This window comes from Rhinolophus ferrumequinum, chromosome 9 (genome assembly GCF_004115265.2).
Source record: "Rhinolophus ferrumequinum isolate MPI-CBG mRhiFer1 chromosome 9, mRhiFer1_v1.p, whole genome shotgun sequence".
Lineage (NCBI taxonomy): Eukaryota > Metazoa > Chordata > Mammalia > Chiroptera > Rhinolophidae > Rhinolophus > Rhinolophus ferrumequinum.
In genome coordinates this window covers 6,971,766-6,999,397 of record NC_046292.1, presented here as the reverse complement: position 1 = coordinate 6,999,397, position 27,632 = coordinate 6,971,766, and the positions used below count along the sequence as shown (strand labels likewise).

The 27,632-nt window shown below is 43.9% G+C and overlaps 1 protein-coding gene and 1 pseudogene across 4 annotated transcripts in view; one reads left to right on the top strand and one right to left on the bottom strand.

Annotated features, from left to right (window-relative positions):
• PEX14 (peroxisomal biogenesis factor 14) overlaps positions 1-27,632 on the bottom strand; it is a 156,080-nt gene that overhangs the window by 90,809 nt on the left and 37,639 nt on the right. For 2 of the 4 annotated variants that reach the window (XM_033114725.1, XM_033114726.1), the window contains exon 2: positions 13,297-13,344. The exons of 1 other annotated variant lie outside the window; for it this stretch is intronic. In XM_033114725.1, the coding sequence (XP_032970616.1) occupies positions 13,297-13,344 (48 nt within the window). Of the gene's footprint in view, positions 1-13,296; positions 13,345-13,490; positions 13,673-27,632 lie in introns of those variants that run through there. One more of the 4 variants, XM_033114724.1, reaches the window with a different exon arrangement.
• On the top strand, positions 17,769-23,800 carry LOC117026686 (U2 snRNP-associated SURP motif-containing protein-like; annotated as a pseudogene).

The window sequence follows — 27,632 nt, the reverse complement described above, 5'->3', positions numbered from 1 at the left end:
CTGTTTTAGAATCCGACTGCCATTTCCGATGTCATGCACACGCATTTATAAATACAACACGTATGTTATATGTGTTTTTAATATATCTTCTCCCTTTCTTTTTCCTATTTTTTTTCCTGTTTCCCTCTTTACTATTCTCTTTTCTGGCTACTCATTACCATTGTTTAACTGTTACAATTTATATCAGCATATAATGTTAAATAATTACAGGGAGCAGAGCTCACTCTAGTGAGGATATAAACGCGCTGTGGGAATCTACGGATTTAAACAAATAACACTCACAGCAGGGGGTGAGCGGATGAATTAGCATTAATATCCTGCCTGGGAGATCCCAGTGCACTGGTGCTGCTTAAATACAGATCTTTTCTGTAACAGTCAATATGACAGCTCCCAGCAATACGGCCCTTTTCCCTTTCCCAGTCAATACAGCAGCCAGTGAAAATAGAATCGTCCCTATAGCAATCAATATAGCAGCCAGCTAAAATAAACCCTTCCCTTTTAAGGGCTATATAATAGTCAGCTAAATGGAAGAATTGGCACCCCTGCTGGATAGCTCAGCAGACAAGCCAAGGAATGAACAGGCCACGAGCACTAACTGATCCTGCTCGTCCAGCGGGCCCTGCCCAGGGAGGGAGAAGACATCCCAGGCAGGGAATCCAGAGGGAACCTGCTCCCAGCCCCGCGGAGTAAATGCCCAGGTAGGTCAGCAGCAGGCCGGAGGGCAACCCTCACTGAGGCTGAATTACAGTGGCCAGAGATTCTGGAATCCTTGCTCACACTGTCAGCTGGAACAAGGGAACATCTGTCTCCGGTGGGGAGTGAGAGTATCTTGCACTGAACCCCCTCGCCCCGCCCTAGCCCCAGAAGGGAAGAGTATTAAGTTAACAGTCTGTGGTTTTCTGTTTTCCAGCAGCAGGGACAGCGGCTGTGTCAGAATCAGACATCCAGCCAAGTGGGTGAAAACATGGCATTCTGTGTTGAATGCCGCCCAGCAGACATCTACAACTCATTTTTAAAATTCACAGCCACGAATCTATTAAAGGTTGTAACGATACCGTATTTGCCCCTACTCACAACACGGAAATACTCTTTCCTCAGAGACACATAGGAAAGGAGTTTTATTATCACAGAATCCGGAGGCTGGCTCAGTCTGAAGGCCAAAATAAACCAAGGCCCTTAAAAAGGAAGAAAAAGAAAACAACGAGAAGCATTGTGAGAAGTTCCTATGCATTTAAAGTTACTGCTCTTTCTCGTTATAACTCGCTACTTCTAAAATTAGTTCAGTTGGATTATGAACTTGACAGATGTGGAATATGACCACCAACCCCAGCGCAGGTTTCCAACCAGCACTCGTGAAGGGAACGCGGGGACTGTCACCTCCAGAGGGGATGCGCATCGGGGACGCGCCCCCCCCCTCATTACAATTCCGCAATCTGTCTGCCCTCCTTTGGGGGAATCCAAACAGGGTCCCTGCTTCCCCGACCAGGTGTTTAACACCCAGTGATGCGCATGTCATCAATCAGGTGACTCAGTCAAGTCCCACTGTGACAGAGACTGCAGGAAAAAAGGATCCTGCAAGTCCTGGTTTGAGAGCTCAAGTCCTACAAAATGCAGATCCCAGCGGCCTACCTACGACGGAAGACTGAGCAGTGCTTTTTACTGCAGGAATTCCGGTTAAATAACATCTTAGGAGAGAAACAGCTAACATGACCAGGCCCTCTCTCCTGCGAACAACATTCTGATGTGGGGTACCAGCACTCACAGTCCATCCTGGGAAATCCTTGCACTCAGTCCTACGGTCATGGGGCAGCCATGCAAGGGAGGAAGGAAATGGATGTGGCGGAGAGCTGGGGTGCACCCCAGACATTACAAAATGCAGGGAGCACAGAAAGTGCGATACTACTATGATCTGACATGGCACTTAGCTTCGAGAGCTAAAGCCAATGGGCACTTTATAAACTCTGATGTGCGTGGGCGTTTCCACTTCCACCTCCCACGCCCCCCCCCACATACACACACACACTGGAGGGTGGACACTCTCAATCAGACGGCGGTAAAGCAGGAGAGAACGCACCATGCTGTTAGCAAAAACGACTTCAACGAAGAAGCCATGACAGTCATCAAAAGTGAGGGTGGGAGCAGGCAGGAAGGGAAGAGAAAGAGAGAGTAACGAAAGAGAAAATAATTACGAAAGGGAAGGAGAAAACAGAGACATGAAAGGAAAGATTAGAGATAACAGGAGAGGTAAAATAAAAAAGAGACGAAAACCTCACTGTGGCATTTACAGTTTAAAGCTTTCAGGGCATTTTATGAAATGACAGTTGCAATAAAACAAATAGAATGGTGAGTCATCTAGTTTCCAACTTCTGAGTCAAAAGGGGTTGTTTCTAGACAAACTGCAAAGCAGCTCAGCTGGCTGCCTGCACACGTACGGGTACTGAGATGCCTATCGCAGCGACAGAACAGGATGTGGAGAGAGAACGGGGAGGTGGGAGTGAGCACTCTCTTTGCGGGTCCCAGTGTCACTGCGAATAAAGACTGTCAAGATTTAAACCATAATAATGGAACGGCTATAAAGGTCTCAGCTGTAATGTTTCCTCTGATGTTGCCTTTCATAAAATGCCCTTTTTATGGTGCCTACGTGGCAATGCCACACCACACATGTGTGGATGTGCACACCAGTGGAAATGCAAGGCCCTAAGTTCCCAGTGGGCAGCCAGGCACTGTACACTGCAGCCCCGTGGCTCATCATTACCACCTACATAAGTGAAAGCACGCACATGCATGCGTGTACACACACACACACTGCACCAATATGTACTGAGTACCTACTTCCTGCCAGGAGCTGAGCAATAAGGATACATGCCCATCCCACAGAGGGTTTAACAAGGTGTGCAGGTGCCAAATACCTAGGAAACAAACAAGCAAAAACTGTATTCGACTTGGAAATATGGCCACACAACACTGGACTCCTGTGTTACTTCAGCACCCAATAGCCTAACACAAAAGCTCGGCAGCCTAGGGTGAAATGCAAGTTTCCCCTCCGAAGCCAGACCAAAGTACAGCAGCTGGAATACAAGTCAGATAAACACTCGAAAAGGGGGCGAAACTGGTACCCACAAAGACTTGCCTTTACTTGGACACGGCAGACAAAACTGTACAGAAAACCACTGGTGTCAAGAGGATCTTTTATCTGTAACCTGCCACCTAACATTCTAGACACCAGGGAACCGCAAAGAAAAACAAAAACAAAACCTCTCTGCTTTAATACTTTAGACACGACAAAAAGGCAGGAACTAGGACAAGACAACGTGTATGTGCGTGAGACCCACACTAGGGATAAAATGAGGTTGAAATCTGTAAATCAGGGAGACTGTGTAATGCAATTAGGAAAGCCAAGGTACAAAATTAGGAAAGGACCCACCTAGTCAAGCCCAACTCGGTGACAGATAGAGAACAACTTGCACATGCTAGGAGGGCAGCCAGTGCCAACCACAAACCGCCACTGGGCTGCCTTCTCTGTTGATCCGTAATTGGCCACTCTGTGATAGAGCTACCAATTATCTTCAGGCCCCCTGTATTTAGTTTATAGACAAAGGGAAGCAGGAGAGACCAGTTAGTAATGAGTAAGTAATGGCCACTAAAATACACTGCATTTTACAGAGCTGCTTCGGCAGGAAAAGCCATTTGGAAAATAAAAAGTGAAAGAAGAAAATAAGCTAGGGAAACTCAATTTTCTCCTCCCTTCCTCCCAAAGCCACACTTAGGATAAAATGAGGTTTGTGCAGGTTAATCCTTATGAGGTAAGAAAAAAATGATTAAATACATTTAAAAAAATCAATTGTACATTAAACCAAATCCAGGAACTGCAAAAACAAGCACCGCAGCAGCGTTCCTCCAGTATTAGCTCGGGCTGGGCTGGTCAGCAGGGGATCCCCCACCTGATGGAGCCCGCTGGGGTGACGGAAGAGAAGCAGAAAGGGGGGGAAATGGAGCTGGGGAGGGGGGCGGACAGGAGTACAGATCTGGATTTCTCTGAAATAAAGTTACATCTAGGAACGACAAACGAAGAACTAAAATGTCTTATAAATGGGGCTCTGGAGACCAGGCTGAATTCTTCAAAAATCCCACAGAAATAAAAATGGTGATGGTGATGACGATCGTTTGATAAACAGAAGTTATAAACCACGTCACTGTCAAAGGATGAGCCACTATTTCTAGTTATTTCTTCTGTTCATTAGCAGATCTATTAACTGCCATTTTTCAGAGAGACAACAGAGAGAGAGCTGGAGAGGGGAGGCTCAGAGGCATGTATGCCTTTGTCTCTGAGGAGAGCCACTCTTGGAGATGGAATGGAACCCGCCTACCCTTCCCCAGGGCTCCGGGATCCCCAGATGAAAGAAGCTCGCAAGAATGCAAAGCCCCAGAGGGGCCATCGGTCAGCAGCCTCCTCCCACAGTGGAGTCAGGACTGAGAATTCTCAGCTAATCCTAAGTAAACCTCCCAGGGCTGACATGGGGCGGCCAATGGGTGCTGGGTATGTGCTGCGACCATCCAGTTCTGCCTGCAACCAACCCTTCTCCTTCTCATCACTTGCTCGGGCCACAGAGCTGGAAGCAGACCTGAGAGGTGGGGCCATGGGGAAATGTGTGCTTCTGGGAGGACAGAGAAGTGGCTACTCCCTTCGACAAGGCACAAACTGGCCACATGTCAGTCTTGGGCCCCAAAGTCTAAAAGAAATGGCAAAGCCAAAGTTTCCTTCTCAGTGTGCTAATGAAATGAGTCATTGAGAATTGAAGAGAAAGCCCTGCAGCCTTGGTGGGGGGGGGTGGGGGAGGGGCGGGGGATTGAGGGAAGTGCCAGCAGGAAAAACAGGTAATCAACCACATGGCAGTGGTATTTCCAACAGAATAAAGACGCGTACCCACAGGGGAAAGTTTCAAAACATCTAAACATTATTAGAGTGGGTTATCAATGGCGGCAAGATCTGACAAAAAGATGTTACTCTCTTACAGACATCTCCATGCTCTTAATTTCAAAGCAAGTGGACTCTGCTGCCTTAACTGTGACAGTGAGGGATCTGGGGATGGGGATGGGGACGGGGACGCAGATAAAGGCTCTCCCGACCTGAGAGGGCAGAGCACGAGGAGATGTAAGATGCTGGATACTGTAGTTTCTTTACTTATGTGGATTCAGGTGACTCCCTGAAGACCTGCACAGCACCACTCTACGAGCTGGAGTCAAAAGCAAATTGCTCAATTGTGGAACCTTCCCTCCGCCAGCAGGGGATGGAACAGCAAGCAGCTGCTGCCCCCTACAGGCTACCAGGGACATAGCCCCTCGGTCTACAGACAGAAGATGAAAAGATCCTATTATCTCGCCTCCATCCCGTAACCTGTCATTAGTGAGGTACATGGGTGCAGAAGCCTCCTCCAACAACGAGGAGGCCCACATCACCTGTGATAAATTAATAGGTGCCCTTTCAACAGCTAAGATGCGTACAAAAGGCTCTAACTAGGGAGAGCGCAGGCAGCAGCTTCAGAGGAATCACAGATCACCGGCAGCGCTGGAACCTGAGCTGAAGCCCCTGTCCCCCACGCTGTGCCGCTGCCAGGCCTGCTCTCCCCCCCTGCTCATGCCTGACAGGGAGAAGAGCTCAGTGGGTCAGACTCTGGGGTTTAAAGCCTCGTCCTGCCACTTACTAGCTGTAGGAACCCAACGGCCCTGAGCTCGTTTCCTCACCAGTTTGTTAGGATAAAACAAGACAGTACAAATAAACCAGCACCGAGGCCGGCGGATCCTATAGCACAAGCCCTCCTGACCTATGCGATCAGAGCTCGTAACTGGTCAGTTAATCGAAAAATCAGTTAAAGCAGGGAATCATTAAAAATGGAGCCTACTCTGCATACCTTAAACACTTTATATTGCCTTAAAACCTATAAACGTACAGTCACTTGCTAATCTTTTGATGTAGAGCCAAGGCCTTTTCTTTGAGTGTGGGCCACAGACTGAAGTTCCCAGACGCCTTTCTTGCGTAAACCCCACCCCTAACACACCCTTCACCATTTCTAGAGCAAAGCAAGAACTGAAAGAAATCAGTAAAGCAAATCAAAGGACCAACTACTTCTAGAGTTTTATGATCTTCCCCTAGCTTCACTGTCGTTTTGCTCACACTTAAAAACACAGCAATCTTCTTAGCAATTCACATTTACCAGAGCACTCGGCTTAGTTTTCATAGAACCCTCTTTTCACATTTATGTTTACAGAACACACTATATTTGTAGATCCCTCTGTTTACATTTATTTATATTTCACCTATGTACAGCATCTGTAGTGAAACTGCCTAATTTCTTAACAAATACAGTTGGAACACACAGGTTCAGGATGAGCTGACAGCCTCCAGGTCTGCAGACTGGGCGTGGGCGTGGCCGGCCGGGGGGGGGGGGGGGGGGGGCTGCCCGTTCAGGGCACCCCAGGCCTAGGCAAAAAGGTTCAACGGTGCCAACAGCTAGTCGGATGCTTCGAGGACTGTGTCTCATGCAAGCTCTTAACACTTTTTAAAAAAATATATATGTATTTATTGATGTCACCACTTCATTTCACAAGAGATTTGGACTGACTCAAAAGTACACACAAGACAAAAGGACACAGCAAAAGGCAAGTATAAGGTGCGGAGGAGATGTTTAACAAATGTTGTTTCCTTTTCCCTTCTCCATCAAAATCCCTATTTGGTGAACTGTGGAAAAACTAAACCATGTCAACAAAAAATTAACCTGCATGCCTGCTTCTGTTAGCAGCTCCTCCCCACCAGGCTGGAAAGAACGGCGCTACCCCTAAAGACCCTCTTGCCCAATTGGACCACAAGGGACATGGGGTGGGGGCTTCTTGGCTGACACTGCTGGGTAAAGGGAGTGATCGCTGACTCAGAGTCACCCCACAGACTCAGCAAGCACAAAACGGAGAGTTGCGCCACCAGAGTCACTGCTAAGGCAAGAGGTCACAAAGGTGACAGCATGTCTTCTTCTCGACAAGGGCGATTTATCAGGACTCCCAGTCCACTGGGGGCCCCGAGTTCGCTCCTCTCGGACTCTGAGTGTCAGGGAATGCCCCCGGGTAGATTTACCTCAAGAATCACCAGTGTCGGCCCCATCTCTAGACGGTTCAGACAAACTCAGAATGGCAGAGAAAAGATTTGTGGAGCAACAAGCATAAATCTTGGTTATAACTACAAACCATAAAGGAAAGGAGAGCTGGGAGGGAAGAAGGGAGGGCAGCAAACGCGGCCTCCAAAGCGCCACTTTATCTTCCTGCGGCTTCTCACAGCGCAGAAGTGGGATTAACTACAAGATCGTATTTTTCAACCCCAAATTGGTCAGTGGGCGAAATTTGACAGTGGGTGAAAAAATTAAAGTTGAAATCATCCTGGAAAAGGTAAGGCACACAGCTGTCCAAAGTACAACATGACATTCAGTGGTTCTCAAAAGGGGGGCACGTGGGGGATTTACTGAGTTTGCCACATGGAATGCCCACTCTTTAGGTCACACTTAAAAAGGACGCTTTTACGTGACAATTCTTTCAGATGAGACAGTAATTGATTTTACACAGAAACCGGTCCCTCTGCCCAAGGAAGAGCTTTGCATATCCCATCTTCAGCAATGGCGAGGCAGGAACTCTAAGACTGCACCTCCAGGAGAACAAGGAGGAAACAGGCCCACTTCTTCCGCGAGAAGGGTGCTGCTGCTAAGTCTGAATCCTGCCCGCTGTCACTGTGTGGCTCTGAGAAAAGGCACTCGAGTGCTCAGCTCAGTTCCCACATCTGCAAAGCGAAGACACTGTTTGGTGATCCAGCAGTCAGCGCCTCTGATTACAGGAACTATAGCAAATATAAAGTGTTACCAGGAAAGCCAGGGACCTGAAGTATAAACAAAGCTGAATAACTATTTCAAATTCCATTTCTCTAATTATTACTCCTAAGAGTTTCGATTCATCTAATAATTATTTGTAAAAGGATACCTTGAAACTGAAAAAAACAACCTCTTCATTTACCTGAAAGAGGAAAGAATTTGAAGGGCACCGCCTAGTCTATTCAATAAACCCTCGCAGTCCATAATAGGAAGGACAGAGTAGGAAGAGGCAGTAATTTCAAAATCAGTAAGTGGCCTGGAGATTACAGAGAAGCCACCCAGAGACGGAATGAGGCTTTTCTCAAGTTCATCCTTTTCAGCATTTAGTTCTAAGCAGCTTTCCTCCCCCGACCTGCAGGGCAGGCGGGCGGGAATCTCAGGCACCCTCCCAAACAAGGGGTGACGACGGTGTTATAGTAAAAGAGCACCGTTCGCTTCATTAAAGGTTTCCACTGTTGACGAGAGGGGAGTGGAGAAGGAAGAAGCCAACATGGCTTCCTATCTGACCGGTGCCCAGGCCACAGGCCCAGTATCCACGGTCTGGGCACATGACCATGTCACCACCAGAATTACACCAGAACCCAACCCCCAAGCTGTTCACACTTGATTTTAGTCCCACGTTTCTCAGCAGCAGTTCCGAGGGGAGCCCCCATCATGCGTTGCTAGTAACAGTTCATGCACCCAAATCTGAAGCTGATTCACTTTTTGAAAACAAATAAATAGAGCAGATTTAGCATTATCCTTATAACGTCCTCCCCAGTCACCTGCATCCAGACAGAAGTCCCTGAGTGGGAAACAGAGGTGGGAAATGCAGCTCGTGTCAGCACACCTACTCGGCTACAGCCCGCAGAAATCAACCATCCCAGATTTTTAAAATAATAATGCTTAAGATTTTAGGTTTGCCATATTTATTTATTTTTCCTGGAAAAATAAGTTTCCTGAAATCTTTAAATGGCTAGTTTCATTGCCCCATGCATGAATTCACTATTAAAATGAACTTTATTTCCCCACCAAGTGCTTTGAATTTTATAAAACAAATATGTGTGTGTGTGTGTGTGTGTGTGTTATATGTTCCACATATGCAGATATACCCACACCCATATGTGGAGAATGTGCACAAAGAAACGCGTTGGCCATGTAAATGTCATCCCTGAGAAATGTCTCTGTGTGGGCAACACCTGAGAACCACCTGTCCACGTGAGCCCACCTGTACGGGCACCAAAGTACTCTCACCACAGAAGATACGAACACAGGGAGACGCTGCCAGGAAGACCTGTGAGAGGTCTCTGAAAGACAGGCAACTAGCCATAGCTATTCTTAAAGAGAAACTCACAGACGAGCTCCCTGAATCCATCAAGATCCTCACGGCCTTTTGATTCCCAACCTCCGGTTAACTGACTCAAAAACCAAAGAGAAAACCAGGGTGTAGGTGCCCGGTGTAAGGTGGTTGAGCTCCCCCGGGGAGGACTGAGATCAAATACATGACGTGCACCCCCCTGGGCCAGGCTCCGTCTTAGCCTCGAGGAGAAACCGGAGGGTACAGGCTATTTCCGTACTAAGAGGACAAAACTACTGAGACACAGCCCGGCCCTGCCATGTAGGGCATCCTTATTTTTAATAATTCAGCGTACTGCAAAATACTAATCCTCGGGAAGGTGATAATGTAGAAACTACTGTCATTTAGAAAAATACATTCTGTGTAGTCTGGCATTCTTTTGGTGGATGGATGCAGGGAAAGGATAGAAACAGAAAAACAAACAAACCAACAAATCCTATACCTTCAAGTTAGAGGAAGTGAGGAAAGTAGGAGACTCATCCATTAGAAAGAACATGGTGTCAAAGCAAAAACCTGAAATTCTAGCTTAGCCCAAATCCGTAAGCGCTGTGTAAAGCACGTGAGCAATAGTGGGGCTGAACACCGAGGAACTAGTTGCGTTGAAACAAGTAAACAAGACACGTAAATGAAACTGATTTATTGCCTACTTCAAATAACCTAAAATCCTATGACTAAAAGGACTCTCGGAAGATGACTTAACCCCAGTTTCTGTACGTAGGCAAGACAGGGCTGTTACACCATGCAGACAACTGCCCACCCATTCTTACGGACCCATGGACTAGGCGGACTGATCCCGCCAGAGCCCTGCGGGAACCCAGCCACAGTCTGCGAGAGCCTGGGCACGTGTCCACACCGATGACGAGAGAACTCGGGTCTACAGGAAACTGACAGGTCTGGAGTCAGTACTCTGGGGGCTGTCAAATCTCTGCCCTAGGAGGCAGAGGTCAGTGAAGGAGTACAAAGCAGTAAGCCACTTTCATTCTGGCAGAGTTTTGTCATTAACCATCAGAATTTCAACTGGGAGCTGACAGACTTTATCAAGACTGGTCTGTTCACCCGTCTCCAGCCCTGAGAACATGACATTATAGGGCAACTATCCCACTGTACATCTGGGGGTGCTGGGAGGGTTTTGAGGGAAAGGGGAGGACTGAAGGGGCAAGAGAAGGCTGGGGTAGCATCAAGACCTGGGGACAGCTGGAATCACAAATGTGTCATGTAGACACCACACGACTGTACTGCTCACCACAAAATCACAAGACAGTGTTTATGGTCCAGAGAGGACAGAAATGAAAATCAGGCCGTTCCTTCCCAGCAAATAAAGCAAAACAATAATGCAACATGCCCCGATACATCCACCTGTCAACGCCATTTGCACAGTACTGACTACTCTCAGTAGAGGCTCTTGTTATAATTTACTTTTTTTTTTTAATAATTATAACTTACTTTTTTAATAAGGCGGAAATGATTCCAAAGTCATCCTCTAGTGCTGCAGACAAAGAATCAGGGCATTTGTCTTCAGCACCCCAAGCTCAGCTCTGAGTGCGGGACACAGGCCGCTCCCACTGAGGGACTTTATACTGAGCTGAAAACAAGAACACACACCGGGGTGTTCCCTCAACACTGAAGTATCCTGTTCCTCAAGGCTTGGCTTCAAGCTCCACAAAAACCACCCCGAGGTGCCCTCCTCCCCGAGACCCCCCCCACTTTCTCTGCAAAACTCCTTCTCGGAATAATGAGGGCTCTCTTATACTCCAAGCCGGGCAATTCTGCACCACATTATATACGATTTTGGACTGTTTGCTAAAATTATACACAGCCTTGTGCTGTTTGCTAATTGTTTCATGTACGCAATTGCCTTTTCTCCAAACAAAATATATAAATTACTTGAAACAAAGGCTTAGTTTTATTCTTCAATTGTCTGCTCGTCTAGAGCATCCAGGAGAGGACCACACACACACACACACACACACACACACACACACACACACACACACGGCCTGAGAAACCTCCCACTGTACTGAGGCTCTCTGAGCTGCGGGCGACGTACTAGCCATCACCTCTCCGGCACCCTGTGACTCTTGACCACGTCCATCCTGCTGCCAGGTCATAGCAGCTGGTCCTGCACCCACAACCTGTCACGTGAGCCCTCGCTCGCCCCTTGGCGGGCTCCCCTGCCTGACACCCTCCCACTGCCACTCCCACGAGGCAGAAGTGGCTCACACAAGACCACACAACTCGGCTGGTGCCCTCATTTAATCAGGCTGCTGCAAATGGTTGGCCAAAAGCAATAAGGGCATGACTGAGAGACGGTGGGAGTTTAATATAAAAAAATTAATAAAAAAAAAGAGGGGTCTACCTTTTAATAGGGCCCTAATTACCCAACTCACAGGATCAGCCCAAATGAGATGGGAGTTTATTTCGGGGTTTTTTTTTTAATTATTGTTTTTTTTATATATATATAAATTGCTGCTATGTGTTTTCTTTCCTCTGAGCAATTATGCAGCAAGTACGTAAAGAGGGGAAAAAATATTAATTAAATATAAGGTAATTGTAGATTGGCCTGGAGAGAATGAGTCTGAACTCTGGACAATCGCAGGCTACTAGGGTTTGAAGACTGCTCAGGGCCTCCCAGAAAAGAAAGAAATAAAAACACCACCAACACGCAGATGCACAACAGCAGGAAGAGCAGGGCACAGAAGCACCAGCAGAGCAAAGGGGCCGCAGGGTTCCAAATACCCAGAAATCAGCGAGGCTGCTGAGTGCTTAGGGCTCGCTGCTAGGAAGGACCTCCAAGAGTTTGGCCAATCACGCCCCCCCACAATGGACCGGCCACTCTTCCGGCGTTCAGTAATTAAATCAGGAGACTGACATTTGAGGAAGTAAAGGGTTGAAGGACGACCATGTTCAGTTAGGACTTTAGTCCAAAACCAGCCACAACACCAGCCCGAGGGGCACCGCGCAGGCCCTGCGGGAAACGCTCGCGCTCCCTAGCTAAGCGAGTGGCAGGGCGAAGTCTCCTGGCTTCACACCACCTTCACACCCCACTGGGATGTCAAGGAAGAACCTAGGCACTACCAAGAGGGAAATGAAGCCGCTGTGGGGTGTGACACGATGACAGCAAACTCCCTGACGCAGTCCTGGCAGGACCTGCACCGCCTGGGTCCCTGTACGGCTCACTGCCTGCCTTGGAAAGCCGTAGTACAGGCTAGCATTCAGACTCGCTCACCCTGCCTGGGACCCTCACGGCACCTCCACCCGCTACTGCCAGAAGGAGAGGGAAGCAAAACAGGTAAAATACCAGGCCCCGCAGAAACAAAAGCTGAGTGGTACATCCGTAAACTTGCTGTCACTATTCCAAGAAAGAGAAAGCTCTGAAAAGTTCGACCTGAAGCTGGCCCCTCCATGAAACTTGTCTGGTTTGTACAGAACAGATCTCACTAGCCAGCCAACGGGACTGACAGCAGGCCCTGAAATGCAAACTGGGGTGAAAATGGGGCAGGCGGGCAGGGACTCTGGCTCAGACCAAAGCAAAAGCACGCTGTAAAAAATATGACCTCCGGGACTTAGCAGGCCTCTTCCCTGTCAACAGCATAAGCGGACCATGTTGGTAACGAATATCACAATCCTAAGTACTGAGCAGGCAAAAACGGAACTCCCCCCCTTGTCTGTTCGTCAAAGGCCACCGAGGTGCTCTCCCCTGCGGAGCAGAGAACGTCCATTCCAGACAATCAAGGAGCAACGTGGTTAGTTAGGCCCTGCAACCTCACCCCGACTCGGCCCCCAAAGCGTTCAGGCACCCCACTAATTACTACTAGTCAGCAACAAACCAAATGGTACATCACCAACCAGGACAAGCTTTTAGTTCCAGAAAAGACCAGGCTTTACTAAGGAGATCGCACTAATCCCGGATGCCAGAAGGTCAGAGGTCACTGACGGGGTCAGTCTCCACACAACCCCTACTTTCCGGGGGGCACTACTGATGTAGAACTACAGGATGATACGGTTTCTTTAGCTTTAATTATTAGAAAACGATACAGACACAACTTGGGTTCTTACCAGTGCCTCTCGGGGCATCCCATTTTCACTTCCTGGAGTAGAGCTTGGCTGCGAAGAAAAACAAACAAAAATAAGATCACAGTGCCACCCAATGGACATCCCCAAACCACAGACGTTCTACTCAAGCAACACACACCACCTGTCTCCGAGCTCTCGCCGCTTTTACACGCTGCCGAGGGGGCCGGGTGGGCTACCTGTGAGAAGCCGCAAGGCTCTGAAGTTGCCAGTGAACACGAAGAGGCTGTGTCTGGGTTCACTGTCATGGAGCCTCAGGAAGGCTGGCTTTGACTGAGGAGGGCCCAAGACCAGCAGCTGAGCAGCAGAGGCTCAGGCCATCGCAAAATCCACGGAAATGGCAAAGTCCAGAGGGAAGGCTTTCGGTGACAGCAAACTTCCTCCTTGCCACCTCCCCAGGAAGCTGACCAGGAAAAAGCAGAGAAGTGGAGAACCAGATCCAGCCACCAGGGGGCCCCACCTGCCCACATTCAGGATTTTTCTCTGGGCATCTACTCGGAGCCAGGAAGTGACAACCAGTTACCAAGGACACCAATCCACAGTAGAAAAGCACGCCAGGCTTACATCCTTTTTTTAAAATAAGCTGGTGACAGGCTGACAGATAAACAGACCAACCGACAGGCAGGTGGCATTGTGGCCCACTCGCCCGGCTCTGGTCCGTTTCCTTCTTTGGATCTCTCTCCCTTACCCTCACATCTGCCTTCAACCCTTAGTTGAGCTGACCAAAATTTACAGAAAGGGAGAGAGACAGACAGACAGACAGACTCGGAGGAAATTTACAAATCTCCAAAACAATAAAGCAAGCAGTTTGCGAGAGCTGTGATTAGTTTACTGTTACTGATGTTCGAGCCAATTTCCAATTATCTACAGATAATATCCAGACAAGTGCAGCTAATGTGTGGGTCTCAGGACCAGCCTCTTCTCCTTCCAGCTAGTTCAGATGGCAAGTGCCAGGCTTCCTGGGAAGGAGGGCAGAAGGCAGGAAAGGAAAACAGTCCACTCCACAGAAGGTCCCCAAAGAATTTCTTCCACCCAGTTGCTTCCTACCACACAGCTGACACACAGCACAGTGGCGAGGACCTTGCTGGAAGATGGACTCTACCTACCTCCTTATCCAAAGTCCTGTCCCAAGAGCGCCTTCTTGTCCCAGGACAAGGCCAGCCAGCATGAAACTAAGCTAGCACATGTGGAAACTGACTAGAAAGTCTCGGGGAGATTTGCGCATGCTTTCCCGCCACCCGGCCTCCCCCAGCTCCAGGTATCAAGAAGCTCATGCATTTAGATCTCTAGCCCAGACCCCTCTGAGTTCCACATCCAATTGCATTCCCGCCTCCTCTTGGACTTAACAAGTCCTTAGTAGATTCGTAATCCCCTTCCTCTGCCACACATATCCTCTTCTAGTGTTCCGTGAGTGAATGGGACAATCTTCCATCGAAATATGCAAACCAGAATCCAAGAGGCCATTCATGACAGCGCCTTCTCCCCCACTTGCCAGAGCTAACACATCAAGTCCTGCCAACAGTCCTTCCTAAATATCCATGGAATCAGTCCATCCACTTCTCTCCACATCCACTGCAATTACTATGGGCCACGCTTCCAAAATCTCCTGCCGGGACCACTGCAACAGCCTAACCAGCTCACCCCCAGCCGCGCTGGGCCTCTTCCAGTTCATTTCCACACTGCAAACAGACTATCATTTCAAAATGATGCTCCGATCATCTATCTCAGCTCCCATCCACCCTCCCACCCTGGTAAACAACAACTCTAGCACAGAAAACCCTTCTCCGCGTGGCCTGCAAGGACTTGCATCTACTCGGACCGCATCTCAGGTCTGTGGGGCACCATAATCCCCCGCTTGCCCACAGCAGACACACTGGCCGCTGCTTCCTCGGGCCTTTGCACAGGCTATTCCTGCCTTTCCTCTGGCAGTTTACTTTGTCCTTCAGCTCTCAGCTCAGTTACTTCCTCGGGGTAGCAATCCTCTGACATCCATGGCAGGGTCAACTCTCCCTGTCTGTCACACACTGACAGACTATACCTCTCCTTCAAGGACGGAGCAGAACTGCGACTTTACATGTGTGATTATCAGGTTGACATCCGTGTCCCTCACCAGATTATAAACTCCACGGGGGCAGAAACTGTGTTTGCTTTTCACTGTATCCCCAGGGCCTAGGACAGTATGGGCACAGATCAGGCCTTCCATAGATATTTGCTGACTGAATAAATGAATGAATGAGCAACAAAGAAGAGAACAATGGTTTTAATTCAAGTGAATGGACTACTGTGTTTCCCCAAAAATAAGACCTAACCGGACCATCAGCTTTAATGTGTCTTTTGGAGCAAAAATTAATATAAGACCCAGTAATTATATTATATATTATATTACATTATTATATTATAACATTAATATATATAACATTATTATATTACATTACATTATATTATATTATATACCATATAAGACCCGGTCTTATATTATATTAAAATAAGACCGGGTCTTACATTAATTTTTGCTCCAAAAGATGCATTAGAGCTGATGGTCCAGCTAGGTCGTATCTTCGGGGAAACACGGTATAAGTTAAAGTTCATTATCTTCCAGAAGGCTTCCTTCACTCCACCTGGTAAATGCTAACTGCTAAAATTTGTTTAGCTCTTCCTTCATTTGATTCTCACAATAAATTTATGCAATTATTGCTGATGAGGAAACTGAGGCAAGGGAGGTTAAATAACTCACCCATGACTCAGCAAGTAACTGGTACTAAATGGACCTGAACCTTTCTACTTAATCAAAATAATCAAGTTGGCTTAGACCACATTTTCTTAAGCAACAACCGTAATGCTACCCCATAAATAATAATGTAGGTTTTTTTGAGTACATGAAACAAAGTAATGCAAACAGCTTTAATATTTAGGATGCCTCATTCTGACTTAATCCAAAACTTAATTCCTGAGATCACTGTGAATCATTATCGCCAAGGAATTTCCCTTAAAATTAGTTTATCTCTTGAATAGCTAATATTTTCCAGAGGGAAAACTTTAAACAGTATACATTACCAAGTAAGTCTCTGCCATCATATGCCTTTTTGCACCTTTTGAAATTGTGAGCCAAGTTAAGTATATTCTGCTTTTAAAAAAATTTTATATTTATATTTTTATATTATTTTATATTTTTTAATATTTAAAAATTTTTAAAAGAAACCTTTCCTCTCATCCCAACACTCAGTCCCCTCTTCCTTAGGAGACCCACCACTGATGCTGGTTCCTTATGTATTCTTCCAAAGATATTAAAAGGCCATAGAAGCACGTATGTGTGTACATGTCCCCACCAAGGAACTTCCAACAGCAACACTCCCCAAATTCCTCAAGGTTTGGCTTCCCAGAGCCTTCTGGGGTCCCCGCACCCCAAGCCAGCCCTCCATATTCAATCTCGGGGCTACTAAGAGAGCAGCAAGCATTTCCCCCAGCCGTATTCCAAGTCACAGTGCTGTCTGAGGTCAGGCAGCCCTCATCAGTGAATGCACAAGGACTTCTCGCCAACCTGGGAATTGCCCGATACCGATCACACTCCAGATGATTCTCTAGCTCATGTTGAAATAGCTGCAGTCTAAAATGGCCCATCCCCCATTTTCGGTGTCAGTGTCCTTTAGAAAACTGTTTCTTCATGACCAAAATGGCCTTCATCTTTATTAGGCTCCCTGTTGATTTCCTTGATAATACCACCTGAAATTCTTCATTGGATGATTAGTTTATTATCTATCTCTCCGCACTAGATGTTAAGCTCCTTGAAGGCAGGTACTTTGCCATCTTACCTATTTTTAATACAACTACCATTTATTAGAATGGCCAAATGAAAAAAAATAAAATACCAAGTGGTAGCAAGAATGTATAGACAAAACGGTCCCCTCATACATGACTGGTGACAATGCAAACTGACACAGCCACTGTGGAAAACAGTTTGGCGTTTCTCATAAAGAAAAACATAAACTTACCATATGACCCAACAATCATACCCCTAGGTACGTATCCCAGTGAAATGAAAACTTACATTCACACAAAAACTCACACCTGAATGTTTACAGTAGCTCTATTCATAATCACCAAAACCTGGAAAAAACCCAAATGTGCTTCTACTCCACTATCTTGACTGGAACTCTTCCCTTCACTGTTTATGAAAGGCTGACTCTCAGCACTTAGAATATCACCGGTACTTACCAAATATGTGCTGGAATTGTGTTTAATTTAAAAAACTAAAACAAAGGATCCACTGTGCAGACTTAGGCCCAAATGAAGCAAGCAGAGGACAACGGCAGTGTCTTTCCCAGAACATTTCACCTACGACCTAACACGAACCTGACCTGCTCTCAGTGCAGTGCTGTGGCCTGATGGTTCTCAATCCCGGGGGAGAAACACCCCCAAGGGGCATCTGAAAGTGTGTGAAGGTGTTTGTGGGTGTCACCATGGGCATTGTGAAGGCAGGCGCCTGGGAGGCTATACATCCTGCACAGTATGCAATGAAGACCGCGCCGTCCAAACCACCACCAGGCCCTTGGAGCACCCTGACGACCCTGCTTCCTTATGCCGACGAGGAAGACAGATCCCATCCTGAACATGCAGCTCTAGAAGTTTCCTCAAAGAAGGCAAAGGCCCGAGCAGCCAACTACCTGTCAGAGCTGGATCCCCAAGCTCATTCGGGCCCTGAGTCTCACCGGTCCAGCTTTTATGAAAACTTAGCACTTCTCAAACACCTGCGCCTCCATCGACCCCCTTTAAATGGTCATGTCGATTTTGTGGCTGGGAACAAATCCCTACAAATTAAACTCCAACTTGATCCTGGATTTCGTGACAGGGTGGTCTATGATTTTAAAAACAATACTAATAATAGTAAGGTTTAGAAATCACAGCTGAGGTCTATTGCAAAGGTACAAGAAGTAGGCTCTAGGCAATCCAGTCAATTTCCGTAGGGGCCAGAGTGCGGAGAGCAGGAAGAGAAGAAGGGCAAAAGCATAAGCCTGCTTTAAAAAACAAACAAGCAAGCAAGCAAACAAACGACCACAGTGGCAGAGAAAGAAACGCTTTCAGTTTAACAGAGACAAAAGAGCTCTCGCTCCTGCTGCCCGGGCACTGACCTTCCCCAGCCAGAAGGTGTGACCGTGTGCTGACCTTGAAGCATTGCAGAGGTCAAGGGCACACACAGCTCAGTCTGAGCAAGTGGCAGAACATCCAGGTCTAGGCGCAGTCATCCTGCATCTGCTTAGTGCCTGTGGAACTCTGGGTACGTCCTAAGCCAGGCTGGCCTATAGTTCTTTGCTGGGAAGAATAAGATTCAACAAATATTTTTTGAGAGGCACTGGTACAGCAGCAATGTGTGAACGTTGGCATTAATAACTGAGTGACTGTGTGTATACTGTTCAACCTGAGCCTCAGTTTCCTCATCTGTGGGAATAGTGGGAGTAATGCCAGCAGCTGACATTCAAGATGAGCTAACAGAAGTTACACTGTGTCACTGCTCTGCTCAAAATCAACCAACAGACTTCGCTCTATGATGGAGTAATAGGGGCCAGATGTACCTTCCTGCTGGAAACAACTGGAAAACTAAATAAAAGAAATGGCACCACTGTTTGTAGACATTGGACAGCAGGCAGTGCGGGACTGTGATTCCTGACAGAACAGAAACAAATGATATGGTCCCTAAGATCACCCTGGCTTTCTGCCAGGAGGCACCGCTCAGACCAAAGCGGGGGGAGGGGGCGTGACGGGGGGTGGAGGGAGCAGCAGAGCATGGCAGGTTCACCCAGTTGAGGAAACAGGGACTAGCGTTCAGGGAGGCCAAGGTCGCTGAAAGTTGCAGGGCAGAGTTCCATGGCAGAGCGCTATGCAGAAACAGAACTCCCGAAATCTGCCTAGAGTTTCCCTTGAGTCTTTGCTGAAGATTAGAATGTATACACAGAGTAGAACTCCAAGAGGTTGGAAATAGGGTGATGAAGAAGTTGTGAGCTGAACAGTGCCCAGAACCCTCACAAGTCCCAAACTCCGGAGTGGAGTATCCTCACTGCCCATTCAGGGCATTCAATAGACACCTGGAAGGGCTGTATGGGGTGGGGAGGGGGGATTGGATTAACCCCAGGGTAAAGTCAACCCCAGATCCACCCTAAAAAGCTAAAACAGGACTTGAAGGACTCAAAATGAACTAAAAGTAACTTAACTACTCACCAGAACAAAGCTCAACACTCTGTAAAGTAAGACCACAAAATCCAGACCCTCAACAGTGCAAAATTCAAAGCATCCAGCATTCAATCAAAACTCTCATCATATGTCAACAAGCAAGAAAGTGTAACATATAATAAGAAAAGTCAGGAAAAATAATTAGCAGTGAAGAACATTAAGACATAACTTTATTCAAGAATTAAACTCAATTTTTTAAAAAAAGACAAATATTGAATCAATTATATTGTACACCTAAAACTAAATTGTGACATATAAAAAATTAAAAAAAAAAATTTTAAAAAAAAGAATTAAAAAAAGAATTTAAAGGAAAACGTTTATAGTAAGGAAGGAAATATAAGGTATAAAAAGAAAATAGAACTTCTAGAGATGAAAATATAATATCTGAAATAAAAATTTCAGAGTGGAATGGCAGCAAATTAGATACTAGCAAGAAGAAAAGGTAAGTACACTTTAACACATGGCAACAGAAACTGACCAAAATGAAGAATGGGGCTGGGGGAGGAGACCAAATATATTTTTTTAAAAATGGCTGAAAATTTTTCAAGCTGGATGAGAACTACAAACTCACAGATCCAAAAAGCTCCACAAACCCCAAGAAGAACAAACAAAAGCATACCAAGGCAAGGAAAAAAAAAAAGAGCATACTAAGGCACATCATAATCAAATTGCTAAAAACCCATTAAAAAGGGAAAACCTTATAAACAGCTAGAAAAAAAAGAGAAACATTACCTACAGATATTAATCAAGATTAAGAATGACTTCACACTTCTGATCAGAAACTATGCAACCCAAGAAATAGTATTATTAAAATGCCCACAGACAAACAAGTCAACCTAGAATTCTATATCCAGTGAAAATAACTGTCAAAATGAATACAAAAGACGTTTTCAGAAAAAAAACGAAAACAAAAGGCTGGGAGAATTTGTCAATGGTAGACTTGTACCACAAGAAATGTTAAAAGAAATTCTTTAAGCAGAAGGAATAAGGAAAACAATACCAGATGGAAACATGGTCTACACAAAAGAATAAAGCCAGAAATGACAAATATGTCGTAAATATAGAAGATATTTTAAATATATACATTTTCTATTTTTAAAAAGCAATTTAAAATGTACTGTGGGGTTTATGACATATGTGCAAGTCAAATCAATGCCACTGATAGTATAATGGATGAGAGGGGAAATAGAAGCATACCATTGTTAGGTTCTTACATTATATGTGAGTTGGTATAGTATCACTTGAAAGTAGGCTGTGGTAACTTAAAGTAACATATGGCAAACCTTAGAGCAATTAACATACCAAAAAAACAACCAAAAAAGTAGAAGTATAGCTAAACCAACAGTAGAGATAAAATGAAATCCTAAAAAAAAAAATTCAGTCCAAAAGAAGAAAAGAAAATAGGGAACAAAGAACAGACTTAAGGCTGAAGGAGGGGCAAAGCTCAAGGTGGCGGACAAAACACCAGGCGGATCTCAGAAGGCCAGTTCACAGATCATATCATCAGATGTTCATTCATCTGGATCTTCAGATGCACATATGGATACATCTGGACCCTCAGATACGGATGTGCATATGGCAAGTCGGACACGACCTAAGACCCCAAGGAAACAGAATTATAGGAATGAAAGTGCCCAAGAAAGCCTTTGTGATTCTCATCAGAATCTTTCAAGACCTCTTCTAGAAAACAAACTTAAAGCACTGAGTATTTGAAAAACGAGTACAGCTAAGCGAACTTTAAGTAAGAAGGAGCAAGAAGAAATGAAGAAAAAGGAGGATGAAAAGGCCGCTGCTGAGATTTATGAGGAATTTCTTGCTGCTTTTGAAGGAAGTGATGGTAATAAAGTGAAAACATTTGTGTGTGGAGTTGTCGTTAATGCAGCTAAAGAAGAACATGAAACAGATGAAAAAAGAGGCAAAAATCTATAAGCCGTCTTCAAGATTTGCGGATCAAAAAACTCCTCCAAGTCAGTCATCCAATGAAAGACCGCCATCTCTTCTGGTGATAGAAACCAAAAAACCTCCACTGAAGAAAGGGGAGAAAGAAAAGAAAAAAAGCAATTTGGAACTCTTCAAAGAATTGAAACAAATTCATGAAGAGCGTGATGAGAGACATAAAACAAAAGGCAAGTTAAGTCGATTTGAGGCGCCTCAGTCAGATTCTGAAGGTCAGTGTCGTTCCACGGATGCGCCTTCAAGAAGAAATAGATCATCTGTTCTTGATGATTACGCACCTGGATCACATGATGTAGGAGATCCAAGCACAACGAATTTATACCTTGGAAACATTAACCCACAGATGAATGAAGAAATGCTGTGCCAAGAATTCGGAAGATTTGCATCATTAGCCAGTGTGAAAATTATGTGGCCTAGAACTGATAAAGAGCAAAAGAAGAAATTGTGGCTTTGTGGCCTTTATGAATAGAAGAGAGGCTGAAAGAGCTTTAAAAAATTAAAATGGAAAGATGATTATGTCTTTTGAAATGAAGTTAGGTTGGGGTAAAGCTGTGCCTATTCCTCCACATCCAATATACATCCCACCTTCTAAGATGGAACACACGCTTCCCCCACCTCCATCAGGAATTTTAATGCGCAGCCGAGAGGGCTTAAAAAATCTCAGTACTCCCATGTCACCACCGCCTAAAAACAAGGAGGATTTTGAGAAGGAATCCGCTGGCCCCGATACACCGCATGATCGAGTTTGTCCTACGTGAAGGGCCCATGTTTGAAGCTATGATTATGAACAGAGAAATCAACAATCCCACTTTCAGGTTCGTGTTTGAAAACCAGACACCAACCCATGTTTACTGTAAGTGGAAGCTTTATTCTACAGGGAGATTCTCCAACTAAGTGGCAGACGGAAGATTTTTGTATGTTCAAAAACGGATCTTTTTGAGGGCCGCCACTATTAAATCCATACCTGCCTGGGATATCAGAAGAGCAAGAAACAGAAGCTTTTGTAGAGGAGCCTATGAAAAAGGGAGCACTTAAGGAAGAACAAAGGGACAATTTAGAAAAAATTCTGCGAGGGTTAACAACGCCAAGGAAAAGTGATATTGGAGGTGCAATGGTGTTCTGTCTCAGTAATGCTGAAGCTGCTGAAGAAATAGTGGACTGCAATACTGAGGCACCGTCCATCTTAAAGACACCCCCTCCCAAAAAGATTGCCAGATTATATTTGGTTTCTGATGTTTTGTACAACTCTTCAGCCAAAGTTGCCAATGCTTATTATAGAAAACATTTTGAAACAAAGTTATGTCAGATATTTTCAGACCTCAATACTACCTATCGTACAATTCAAGGCCATTTCTAATCTGAAAACTTTAAGCAACAGATAATGGCCTGCTTCAGAGCATGGGAAGATTGGGCAATTTATCCAGAACCATTTTTGATCAAACTACAAAATATTTTCTTAGGACTTGCAAATATTATTGAAGAAAAGGAGACAGAGACGTTCCAGATGAGCTCGATGGTGCCCCATTGAGGAGAAGCTTGATGGGGCACCTCTGGAAGATGTCCGTGGGATTCCTATAGACACGGCTCCCAGTGACGACCTCTATGGGGTGGGTCCCTACCAAAGGTTTTGACCACGATCTCGATGGAGCACCTTAAGCAACTGAAGACTCACAGAAGAATGAACCTATATTCAAAGTTGCTTTATCACAATGGGAAGCTGTAGATGAATCTGAATTGGAAGCACAGGCTGTAACGACTTCTAAATGGGAGTTATTTGACCAGCATGAAAAATCAGAAGAAGAAAATCAAAATCAAGAAGAAAGTGAAGATGAAGAAGACAAAGTTCCAAATCCAAAGAACATTATTTGTACTCTAATCCGATCAAAGAAGAAATGACTGAGTCCAAGTTCTCTAAGTACTCTGAAATGAGTGAGGAAAAACGAGCTAAATTTCGTGAAATCGAGCTCAAAATTATGAAGTTTCAGGATGAATTGGAATCTGGAAAAAGACCTAAAAAATCAGGCCAAAGCTTTCAGGAGCAAGTAGAATGCTACAGAGATAAAAAGAATTAGAAAGAGAACGAGAAAGAGATAAGAAGGATAAAGAAAAATTGGAATCTCGATCAAAGGCAAGGAAAAAGACGAATGTACTCCAACAAGAAAAGGCAGGTCACCACCGGGTTCAAGCGCTCCTCGAAGGTCTAGGTGCTCACGGTCCAGAGCTCCTGAAAAATCAGCATAGAAATCCAGCCAGATCTCAGTCTCGCTCTTCACACAGGTCGCATAAAAAGTCAAAGAAAAACAAACACTGACATAAATTTTAAGATGCTGTGACTTATCGGAAATGCGATTTTGTTTTGTGCCTGAACAGTCTGTTTAAAAAAAAAATCAAATGAAAGAGCATTCCTCGGTTTTTGTTTATTTGTTTGTGAATGTACGTGTAAACTCATGAATAACGGCATCTGTAGACCTGCCATTGTTTTATGTTGTATAAATTACTTCCATTGTGACTGTTTCTCAAGATGAAGTTTTTGTTGTGCTAATGAATTTCATCAGAAATGTGTATAATGGATCTGCTGGCAATAGTAGTATTTTGTTTTAGGATGTTGTGACTTAGCAACATGCTTTTGTAGCTTTGACAATTTGAATTAGATTTCAAATAAAATCTGAACAGAACAAAAAATTTTTTTAATTTAAAAAAAGAACAGATTTTTAAAAATTGCAAGATGGTAGACTTAAATCCAACGACAGGTAACCCCCGTATAATACAGCACTTCTATAACACGGTTTTGTTCTAACGGTCTGAGAATTAGAAAAATCCCTGAACAACACGGAACAAAATAAAACCTTAGTAGCAATGAAGAAGAAAACATTATTTAATACTTTTTAATGTTATACTTTTGGTGAAAATTGCTTCAATAAAGATATTTCTCTTAATTATAAAAATATAGTAGTGTGTTTTTTAAAATTTTTGGAACCTAACCCCCTTTTTTGTACTAGTTCTTTATTTCATATAACACGGATTTGCATAACATGGCATTTTAAGGAAACTAACAACCGTGAAATACAGGGGTTACCTATATAAATGAAACACTCCGATAAAAAGGCAAAGATTGTGAAACTGGGCGGGTGGATAAAGCAAGACCTAGCTGTATGTTGTCTATGAAAAGCTCACCTCAAGCAAAAAGACACACATAGGTAAAAAGCCAAAGAATGAAAAATGATATACCATGCAAATACCAAGCATAAGAAAGCTGTAGTGACACCCTTAGACAACTTCAAAGGAATAGATATTACCAATGATAAACAGGGACATTCCAAATATAAAGGAGTCAATCAAAAAGTCATAATAACCCTGAATAAGTATGCACACAATAACAGAGCTTCACAATATATGAAGTAAATCAAACAAAATTTTAAAAATAGACAAATTCCCAATTATAGTTGGAGATGTTAATAATCCTTGCTCCTTTATCAAAGTCAGTGAAGATATAGAAGACCTAAATAACACTGTCAATCAACATAAACTGACTGACATTTGTGGAACACTCCATCAACAACAGCAGAATATACATTATTTCCAAGTTCATGAGGAAAACTCACCAAGACAGACAACAAAACAAATCTCAAATTTAAAAGACTTGAAAGCAAACAAAGTATGTTCTCTGACCACAACGGAATTAAACTAGAAATCAGTAACAGAAAAAAATCTGGAGAAATTGCCAAATATTTGGAAATGAAACAACAGACTTCTAAATAATCTACGGGTCAAAGAAGAAATCAAAGGGGAAATTAGAAAACAGTGTGAACTACAGGAAAATGAAAACACAACATATCTAAATTTGTGGAACGCAACTAAAGCAGTGTTTAGAGGGAAATTTACAGTTTTAAGTACTGACTTTAGAAAAGAAGCTAGAAAAATAAGAGCCAATGAAACCCAAAGTAAATAGAAGGAAAGAAATAAATGATACAGGGCGGGCTAGTTGGTTCCGTTGGTTGGAGCTCACTGCTCATGACACTGGGGTCGCTGGTTCGATTCCCACATGGGCCAGTGGGCTGCGCCCTCCACAACTAGATTGAAAGTAATGACTTGACTTGGAGCTGATTGGGTCCTGGAGGAGCACACTGTTCCCCAATATTCCCCAATAAAATAAAATAAAATAAAATAAAAGAAGTGATACAAAAAATTACAAATAGAGGGAAATCAATGAAATAAAAGCTCATTTTTAAAGACACTAATTTCCAATATTAGGAATGAAAAGGGGGGAAATCATGGCCGGCCCAGTGGCTCAGGCAGTTAGAGCTCCATGCTCCTAACTCCGAAGGCTGCCAGTTCGATTCCCACATGGGCCAGTGGGCTCTCAACCACAAGGATGCCAGTTCAATTCCTCGAGTCCTGCAAGGGATGGTGGGCTGTGCCCCCTGCAACTAGCAACGGCAACTGGACCTGGAGCTGAGCTGTGCCCTCCACAACTAAGACTGAAAGGACAACAACTTGAAGCTGAACGGCACCCTCCACAACTAAGATTGAAAGGACAGCAACTTGACTTGGAAAAAAATCCTGGAAGTACACACTGTTCCCCAATAAAGTCCTGTTTCTCTTCCCCAATAAAAATCTTTATAAAAAAAGGGGGGGGGGAAATCACTGCATTTCTACATTTAAAAGATATTAAGGGGCTATTATGAAAAACTTTAAAACAACATATTTGACAACTAAAATGATATGGACAAACTCCTTGATACACAACATACCAAAACTGTCACTAGAAAAAACAGAAACGTTTAATAGCTTTATACGTATTTTAAAATACATAATTAAATAATTCACAACAAAAAAAGAAAACTATAAATAACCCTCATAAACATAAATGCACAAATCCTTAACAAAATATTGACAAATCAAATCCAGCAATATATAAAAATAGTAACATATCATGACCAAGTAGAATGTACCCAACAAGCAAGACTGGTTTAATACTTGAAAAATCAATGAACATAAATCACCATATTAACAGAATAAAGAAGGAAAATAATAGGATCAACACAACAGCAAAAAGAGCACCTGACAATACTCAGCAAATTAAAAGTAAAAGTTGAATCTCCTCCACTTGATAAAAGGCACCTACAAAAGAAAAACTATAGCTAGCATCATATTTAAATGTGAAAGACTGAATGCATTTCCCCTAAAATGAGGAACAAAGCAAGAATGTGTACTCTCACTATTCTTTTCAACATTGTACTAGAGAAGTCCTAGACAGTACAATAAAGCAAGAAAAATAAAGGATATATAAAATGAAAAGCAACATAAATAAACAAATAAATAAATAAAAAATAAAAAGATAAAGTGGAAAGCAAGAAGTAAAACTGTCTTTATTTGCAGATGACATTATCATCTATGGAGAAATAAGGGATCTACGAAAAGGCTATTAGAATTATGAGTTTAGCAAGGTTGCAGATATAAGGCCAACATACAAAACTCAACATACAAAACTATATGCCAGCATCGAACAATTAAAAATGAAATTAAAAAATAAAATCCATAAATATAATAAGTCAAACATATGAAATATTTAGTGGGAAATTTAACAGAATGTGTACATGACTTACACACTTAAAACTATAAAACACTATTGAGGAAAATCAAAGACGGCCTAAATGGAGACATATACCATGTTAGTGAATTAAACAATGAATAATGTTAAGATGTCAATTCTCCCACAAATTAATCTATGGATTTCACACAATCCCAATAAAAATCCCACCAAGCTTTTCTATAGGAATTGACAAACTGATTCTAAGATTTATATACAGAAGCAATGGACCAAAGCTGAAACAATTTTGATAGTGAATAGTCTTCACACCATCTGATTTCAAGATTATAACACTACAGCGATTGAGACAGTATTTCATTTGTATTAGGATAGACATATAGACATATGGAACAAAATAGAGTCCAGAAATTGATCTATGTATATACAACTTTTTTTTGACAAAGGTAGCAAGATAATTCAATGCAGAAAGGGTAATCTGTTCAATAAATGATGATGGAACAACTGCTATCCATACGAGGGAAAAAAGTAAACCTCAACCTTTACCAATGAGCACATGAAAAGGCGCTCAACATTACTAGTCATCACAAAAACA